The 9209-nt window shown below is 41.3% G+C and overlaps 1 protein-coding gene across 1 annotated transcript in view; it reads right to left on the bottom strand.

Annotated features, from left to right (window-relative positions):
• Positions 1-5097, bottom strand: part of spryd3 (SPRY domain containing 3) — a 53400-nt gene extending 48303 nt beyond the window's left edge. Inside the window, exons 1-2 of the mRNA XM_035656619.1 lie at positions 4901-5097; positions 3204-3279 (exon numbers count right to left, since the gene is read on the bottom strand). Of these exons, the coding sequence (XP_035512512.1) occupies positions 3204-3279; positions 4901-5028 (204 nt within the window). The 5' untranslated portion in view covers positions 5029-5097. The remainder of the gene's footprint in view (positions 1-3203; positions 3280-4900) is intronic.
• Between the last annotated feature and the right edge of the window lie 4112 nt (positions 5098-9209).

Raw genomic sequence — 9209 nt, 5'->3', positions numbered from 1 at the left:
GCTCTGTACTAAATTTCGAGCCTTTCTTACCCCCCCACTCTGTCCGGCTAGAGTCTGACTAGCAGCAAACCATGCAGCTGTGCAGGGACGAGATAGCGTTGTTATACCGTTTTACTACATACCATGGTGCAGCATTCTGACGCCAATAATTCCTATAAACATCATTACTGTGATTAACAGCGTTTTTAGGGGACACTGTGAACACAGCATTATACAACTGAGCTGTGGGGAAGGGATCCACAATATGGTAGAAAATAAAAAAAATCATATCACAATTATTTTGACAAATTGATTGCGATATGATTCATTAGCGGGAATTCTCATTTTTGCATCACAAAGTTTCTCCGGAAGAAAAACGATGGGACATTTGTTGGGTTCTGTACCAAACAAACAAACAAACAAACAAAAATGCTTTCTTACATCTGGAGAACAAGATTTGTAGCTCAGGGAATCTCTGCAGCACTACAGTACTTTTGTATGTTTGTCACATTTTACCGTCATCAAAAAGTTGGAGCCTCTTGCGATTTGGATATTGCACTCGGCCGTATTGTGCTTTCAATAATATTGCGATTATTTGTGCAGCCCTACTGTGCAGTCCGATAGGCAGGTGGGTTCATTACCCACAAAAAAAGCCCTCAGGAATTCTGCACAATAAGATTCAATTCATGGATTTCACCGTATAAAACACTGGAGGTCGAAACTGTCATAAATAAAGCCAGGATAAATAGGCAAGGGACAATATGAAACTTTAATGGCAGGATTATCTTGGCCAAAATAATTGCAATTCATAATATTATACTGACAATCAAAATATACTTGATCTTAAAATGGCACTAAAACATACTGGAACATCCAGGATACAATGGGCAAGTCGAGCCTTCAGTCGGGGTGACAGGCGTAGGATTTTGGAAATCAATATAAGACTGCAGGTTAGCGAGCTTTCGTGAGGATATTCACGATTATCCTAATGTGATAACATCGTTTACTGTGATATTTTTGGCCACAATCATCGTAGCATTAAATGTTACATCCCTAGAGCAGAGCGGGGGAAACCTCCACAACCACCCCTCCCTGCAGACATAACGCCAGCCTGCTATCTAAACCCAATCAGTGCAGAATGACACACACACTACCAAGCAGAATTAGGTGAAAGGTAATGCAGCCAAACACAGGAGAATAGCCCCATCCGGTGAGAGTCTGAATTTGTTCCTCTCCTTTATCGTTGACAACTCCAAGTCCTTTCTCATCCCTCTAAATTTCCTTCCTCTCTATAATTCCTTGCATGTATTTTACCCTCTTCCCCACTTACCTGTCTCCCTCATTCTCTACCTCCCTCTTCAGCCCAGACCCCCAAATCACTGCTCCTGCATGGAGGCTACCAGCACATGTAAAACCAAACTTCCTGGGTTTCCAAGACTAAAAAATTCCAGACCCGAATCCTTTCCAGTCTGGCACTTTAAGGACAATACTCTATAGCCCTGCTTCGTTAAAAACTAAATTCTTGGCCCTGACAGGTTCCCACTTCCACACTTAAAACCGTTTCGATATTATTTGTGTCTGTGTGATATAACTAAAAGTTACAAAAACATGTGAGCTGAGGAAAGAGCAGGAATCTGCCTGCTGATGAGCCGTTAAGTTATGCTGATATGAATTTCAAATAAATCTATTAAAACAAGTGGAATGTTGCAGATGTTCAGCTCGGCTTGAAGAAGACGGATGACGAAGAACTGGAGAAAGTGCAGCAGCAGTGAGAGAGCTAGAGCGGATTCCTTGTGAAAGGAGAACGATGAGAAACACGAGGGTAGCAGTGACGCATACGTCGACAGAAACCTGACCTTTGTCAGAATGCTCCCGAATTTTAGAGATATCTTGGAAACTGACAGCATGTGCGTCACAGAGTGGAGAATAATGTAGCATAAAACTCTGGGTAATGACCACAGTAAAATCCACTTGTTTAAATGTCAGAGAGATCTATCAGGCTCCAAATGTTATTCTCATTAAATACAAACATTGTTATCTTTAAGCTTTCCTTGCTAGGGAGGAGAGAGAGAGAGAGAGAGAGACAGAGATCTGGAGGTCAGATGAGAGTTTGCCATTACATTTAAAAGAAATGTCACATCTGGCACAAATCAGGGACACCTCACAGCCACAACAAATAATGTCAAAGCACATTATCGGCCTGTTCGGCAACTGAAGCTGATCTGAAATGTTTCAACGTATGTCCAAAGTGGTGCTTCTCATCTAAAAAAAAATGTGAAAAGAATAGCGGAAGAAGTAAATCTTTTACAGGAGAGCTCGCTATAAGCCACGAGACTCTGATGCTGCAGGGTCCTGTCTGGCTCTATTTGCAGCTCAGCAGAATGACGTAGGTTTCACAGGATAATGTATAGCCCAACGCTTCCTCCTGAAGCCCAAAAACCCAGACAAGGAAGTATGTCTGCCTCACCTGCCGTCTCTTAACCACACGTCACAAGGCCTGCTCTGACGTGCACCATCCACAAACAAGCAGGCTCATAAATAACACACTGCAGCCCTCTGCACATAATTTATGACTGAACTCTTGCAACTTTCCTGTGCTAAATCACCAAGATACTTTTTTTTCTTCCCCCTCGTGCTCTTCTGTATGTATGAAAACTCTCTGATACACAGGGGCACCTCAGATCAGCTAAATGAACGTCCAATAGTTTCTCCTGCTGTCAGTCTGCCTGCCAGTCTGCTGAAAAACACAGTGTGTTAGACTAATCTTTGTGCTCAAAGATACCACCTAACCCACCCCCGAGCCCTCATTCCAATGCAGCTAGGACATTTTTGAGGTAGTGGTTTTGCACTGTTGAACTGGGACTGTAGGGGGGCACACAGAATTTAATATGAAGTTGAGAAAATTGTCAGCAATGGGATTCCAGGGGATAAAATTGCTGGCTGGATGGTAAAGCAATCTTGGGACGATGGTATGTGGTAAGCCTATCATATTGTGAATAATCTCCCGCCCACCCCCCGACTTTTAAAAATGAATAATTGTGCAAAGGATCAACAGTCTGCTTACTTTCAAATGATTACCATATATCCAACAGTAACACAGGTAGCAGTTGGTGGAGATCATGTTGACTAATGATGCACAGAGATTATCTTGGAGAGCTAACAGGACTTAGTCACAATAACAATGTGAGATGCTGATTTACAGCTACGCTATGAATGAGCCTTACCTCAAAGTAGCAATTTCCCTTTGATAAAGGATGGCCAGCCACATAGCAACCCACCTCTTCAGAGTTCCCTTGGTAACTAAAGAGAAAAAATTACAGGTTAGGTGACTTCTATTAGGTCAGACTGCTGTATGCACAATCAGAAACACATCTCGAAGAACAACCCCATCTGTTGATCAAAGGACGCCATCAGTGTAATCACATGCACCGACATGTGCCACGGAAAACAGAACCGCTGTTTAAGCCGGATGATTATGGAAAGATACATCAAATTAAATGAACATGATTATTGGCTATTACTGTTTTATAAGATATGATGATCGGCAGCTATATATGAGAAGGGACGTTTTGTAAAATGAAGGGGGAACTGGAGATGTGCAAGGTTTTCCTGAGAACTGCTGGAGCTTATGAAGCTTCCTATCAGCAATGTAAAGTTGTTTTACACAGTTTGAAGCAGCTGAATCAAACCAACATCTTCAGAAAAAGTAATGACATTCACAGGTTATTACAATAGAACAAAACTCAGGGAACCTACTGTTTATAAGAAATCGTTTTCCAGGAGTTTTCTTACAGGACAGCACTTGCTCCCAAACGGTCATATAATTTAATGGTAGGCCCAGTACTGACACATTCAACCCTCAGGTTTATTCCTCCTTAATGAATCGTCTCAGGTTCATTACAGGTAGGTGGTCAGTGTTTACGGGACAATCTGTGTTAGTTCGCTTTCGTGCCGGTCTTGGCTTTTCTTCTCTGTAACATTGATGACTCGACGCCCAAAAGATCACTATGAGCCTTTGAAGTATCACAGCGTGCAGGACAACACTTATTATTTCCAGGATATTTGGTCCTTTTAATCAATTTGCAGGTGTTTTTCCAAGACTATAAAAAACTATTCTCTAATTTCCAGGTTTTCCAGGGTGCGTGGGAACCATGAGAACTACATGGTGAGGTCAGACCTCTGAGGTTTACATTCAAACAAAAGAGATGTTCCTGTGTGTTTCACGTCTTACTGACCTAGACGAGCCACCATTGATTGTTTTTAAGGCATTTTTTGTATTCGGTGGTTCTGAGAAAAGAAGCAGACCCTTTGAATGCGGAAGGTAAAACAAATACAGACACTATGCTCCTCGAGCTGTCCGTGTTCCATCTTTTACCTCTGTTATGAATTAGTGTTATTATTTGAGAAAACAGAGGAGAAAGAATATAATAAAAAGGGTATAAACTCACTTGTTCTTCTCATGGGCCCAAAGACTGCCTAGCCCTAGCTAGGAATGCACCAATCCGGTCCCTCAGATCGTATCAGTGCAGATACTGACTTTGTTAAGTGGACTGGATACAGATTTAATTTGGGAAAAAGAGGGTAAGAGGCTTTCCTTTTCCCATCAATCACATCTCTGTATAAAAAGGTTTATACAGTGTACATATAACTCATATTCTTCCTTTTTATTTAATGTGTATTTTTTAATCTGTTGTGCTGTAACAAGAAGATTCTCCCATTGTAGGATCAATAAAGTCTATATAAGGCCCCATAAGAATGAGAAAGAACTACATCCAATGATTCCAAGGCTTTATAAATGTGTAATAAACAATAGCACACACAAATAGTGCAAGTCATTATAAGAAGTAGGCAGAGAAACACAATCTAACAAAGATGCGTCTTTTGAAATAATCTCTGTCAAACATTTAAGCAAGTCACTGACCTGAGTGTGTCTCCATCCTTCTGCAATCTCATGTATCGTTCCTGTGCTGGACGTCCATCCCCAATATCTCTGATTCGGCGCCTCAAATTCAGGAGGCATCTGTGGTGTAGTACGTTGATGTCGTCCATCTGAATGAAGACAATGAGACGGTGGGAAAAGAAGGAACTTTAAGATAAGTTCAGCAGGCTGTTCGTGTCGGCTAGGAGGAAGCTGAATCAGCGTCATTACAACGAACCAACTACCGTGAGTTCCTCTCATCCGTGTGCTCCTGATTCTTCCTCATAAGGGTTTTCATTTATCTTGTGGCTACAATAAGAGCACTGAGGTAGTTTTTACATTAATACTGATGAAGATCTTGTTACAGATGTTTTAAAAAGGTAAAACTACAGACGATCTACTGTCTCTTGTAGTTATAACCCTTTAAAGTGTGTAAGGTGCTGTTTTGTTTGGGCGCCATAAAACAGACAGATTATTGGAAACGTGTCAGCGTATTTTAGATGAACAAAAAACAAAAGAGAGATCACTTCTGTTTCATTTAATAATGGTGTCTGGTGCAGGGTTGCAGTGGTATAACGATGTCATAATACCGTAAAAAAAGCCTTGTTTTCATTCCTTTAAACTGTAACAGATAATAATAACTGTGTAATATTGTTTTCATACTCAGAAAACACTGGATCGTGATTGTATTTGTTTAATTAACTTACCTTTAACGTACCTTACCTTTGGTAAAGTAAATCTCTGAAACATTTAGGACTGTTCGGTGTAAGTATGTGTGAATTAATCTGGTGTGAAACTGATATCCAACATGTTCCATTAGTATTACTACAGATATAAACTTAATACAACAATAACAGTTGTCAGCAGTTGTGAATAAATACATTAACATTGACATATTTAACTTATCCTACTGTAATCCATATTATTTCTATTTGTCTTTAGAGGTTTATTGATCTTTTGTACGCAACCATTACTCTATTTATCTATTAATACATGCTTTGATAATATATAACCCCCGTATAATTATATGGGATGTTATTATTAAGGTACACACATCATGTTGTGATTATTTTGACAGATATTGTGACTGCGATCTAATTCACGATTAGTGGGAGAATTAGCGATAGCCCGATTAATGTGTTGGTTCATTATTATCTCGCTGTGTACTATAACGTTCACACATCCAACTGTAAACATATGAGTGGATTTCCTAAAGAACAGAACTCTACATGACTTTTCTTTGTTTGATATCAGCATTATATATCGGCCATCAGCACCGTGGCTCTCTAAATAGTGAGAGTGATTATTTTTTTCATCACAAATTTAATTTATACTGAATAAATCTTTGGGGGGGGGGTCTGTACCAAACAAACCTTTTATCTTTAATCTGGAGATTTGTAGCACTACTTCATTATAACGCTGTTTCATCATCAAACATTTAACCTTTATGAAACACAACAGCTTCTGCGATTTGAATTTTGCACTTGGCCATTACTTCGATTTGTCGATAATATTTGGATTAGTTGTGCAGCTTTAAACTTTATTAAATGTTTCTCTGCAGCAAAAGTGGAAATAATCAACACACACACACACACACACACACACACACACACACTGATGAAGCTGCCTTAATCAATACACATTATCTGCACTGATCGGTGTGTTGGTAAAACCGTTCAGTGGACGTTGGATGACCGTCGTGAGGACGTTAGCAAGATCCACAACGTCCACCAGCGGCCCTCGTTTATCTCCTGACGTGTCTGCAGCTGTTTGTGACGGAAATACAATAATAAAATAATAATAATAACAATAACAATGATATAAATGTAACGTTGGGGGGGGGCAATGTTTACATCTAACAGTCTACGAGGAGCTACTTTAAGTTAACTTGCTACATTTTATTCATTATTTTTTTACCCGAAATATACAAGCTTGAGCGTGCATTAAATGAAATTAAATATCACCAGTTTATAATGTGTCCAGCTGTGGCCGAGGGGGGCTAATGTGAGCTAGCGTTCATTAGCGCTAATGTGGTAGCTCCAGCCACCAATATCGATCTATGCAGCTGTTCTGATCCGATTAGTCCGTCGCTTACCTGTCTCTAGGCGGGCTACCGAGGCGGAAACCTCACATGCTGGTCCACCAGCTGGTCCATCAGCTGTCCACCCAGCCTTGTCCATCAGCTTGCCGTTCAAACTTTAAAACAAACTAAGCCACTTTCCCGGCGCCTTCCTAGTGACCTCACAGCCTCGGGTTTTACCAAACCAGCCAAATCACACGGCGCTTTTTTCCACACAACACACCAACTACACCACACCACACACACACACACACCATACTTCTGCTAACAGTGTGTGTCCAGAACATAAAATGACACAATACAACAAAAACCTTTAAGTGTGTCGGTGTATTACTCAACCGGGCCCGGCAGCGTCCCACCACAGGGTTTATGTGGATTCCCGGTTGCTATGTTGAAAGCAGAAGTGGCAGCAGGGAGACTTCCACAGCCAGCTGGGATAGACCTGAGCTGGGGAGGCAGGGAGGAGGACGAAACTGTGCAGGCTGGAGGGGGGGAAAATGAATAACCCAGGGGCAGTGTGGAAAAGAGAGCCCCCGTTGGTCTGGCGAGTGTGTTGGAACATTCTCCTGATATGTGGAAACAGACTAGTGCTGTAGCTCGCAAGCTGATGGGAACACAAGACGGCAGGTGATTTCTGCCCTCCGTGCCAAGATTAATCAGAACAACAGGCTGCTGATGGCAAAGCAGATTTTGGCCTCATATAGCCCCGAATTCCAGCACAGGCCAGTGGATATGTCTGTGTGCTCTGTCATGTCTCTATACTGCCAGGCACTCTGCACACAGCACATGTTGTGTACGTCCTGCTTCTTTTTAAAGGTCGCACAAATACCATCAGAGCATTTGTTACGTTAACATCCCAAATCCTGTGAGCGCTCTGTGAATATCGTGTTCATGTTGCATCTGTCCGTGGCAGCAAGGCAACGTCAGATAACACAGGAGACAGTGGGACTCTAGATAAGAGAGGAATTCACTCTACCTACCGCCAACCTCCTCCAATCCTCATGTGCAGGTCCTTGACTTTCAATTTCGTTTTTTCTTTACACACACTGTATGTGCGTATGTATCCTTGCAGTGTCATGATGTGCTGTGTGGACAGAATAGCATTGCAGATACCTTCGTGTTTATAATATGAGACACTCCTCTAACTTATTCAGTTAAAATTAAAAGTATCTCACTGAATTTTAGGCTTGCATATGAGTGCAGACTACAGAATACTTCACAGGCTACTGAAGTATTTTAACTACAGTAGTTGCAAAGTTACTTTTTGCATACAACATCATTTAATACACACCAAATAGCCTGTATTAATCCAGCAGAATCCACTTTACAGAACTCAATCATGTCTGGAATGGCAGGATCAAGTGTTGAGTAGAAGGACGAAGGACTCAGTTGTGATCTTTTGAAAGATGGAAAATCCTGACTGGCTGAGTGGAGCGATGGATTGCATTATTAGCAGCTGACGGCTGGTCGACGTGCATTCCTGCAAAAGTGAGTCCTCCCCCTCCTCCTCCTAATTATCCAGATGATTACTCTTCCAATTCAAACAACTGGTGAGCAATAGCCTTCACTGCCCTCACACTTCAACATGTGAAGTGGTCCATGAAGTCAGTTAATATCTGATAGCTGCTGAAATGTAATCTAGAAGTCTTATAAAAGACTGGATTAGCCCCCTTGTAGAGGCAATGCAATACATATCTGTAATAAACTGACTAATAATAGACTCACATTTCTGAAGCGCTGTCAGGAGATCGCTCGCTTAATTCCTTCACTGATTGATTTATTTTAAATACAACTCATTAACTTTGACATGTCCTGTGTGTTTCTGTAATTTGAGTATCTCAGGTGAAGCACTCAGCTGCAGAATCAGGTTTGTACAGGAGATATTCATAAGTCATAAGCTCATACAGAATCTAAGCAGGAGAAATCCCACGGCTGTGCGTTTATTGTCGCAAATGGCATTGCAGTGGCGAGGCTGATGGAGGCACATATACATTTGTATTTGTTACCATGGCAAATATAATTCCAGAAAGGTCTCTGACATTGGAAAGAAAGTGCAAAAAAAGCTGAACATGACCACTACTGTATGCACTTGTAATGTAATAAGGAGGACGAGATGTATATGTTAGTATATAACAGGAAAGGGTGGGGAGATTTTGATAATTTCTGAAAGGAACATAATCCACCCCCCACTTGCTCTCTCCCTCCCTGCCACCTCCCTCTCTCTCTCTCTCT

The sequence above is a fragment of the Morone saxatilis genome, unplaced genomic scaffold (genome assembly GCF_004916995.1).
Source record: "Morone saxatilis isolate NCDOM2014 unplaced genomic scaffold, NCSU_SB_2.0 Contig15, whole genome shotgun sequence".
NCBI lineage: Eukaryota > Metazoa > Chordata > Actinopteri > Moronidae > Morone > Morone saxatilis.
This window is presented reverse-complemented; position numbering and strand designations above follow the sequence as displayed.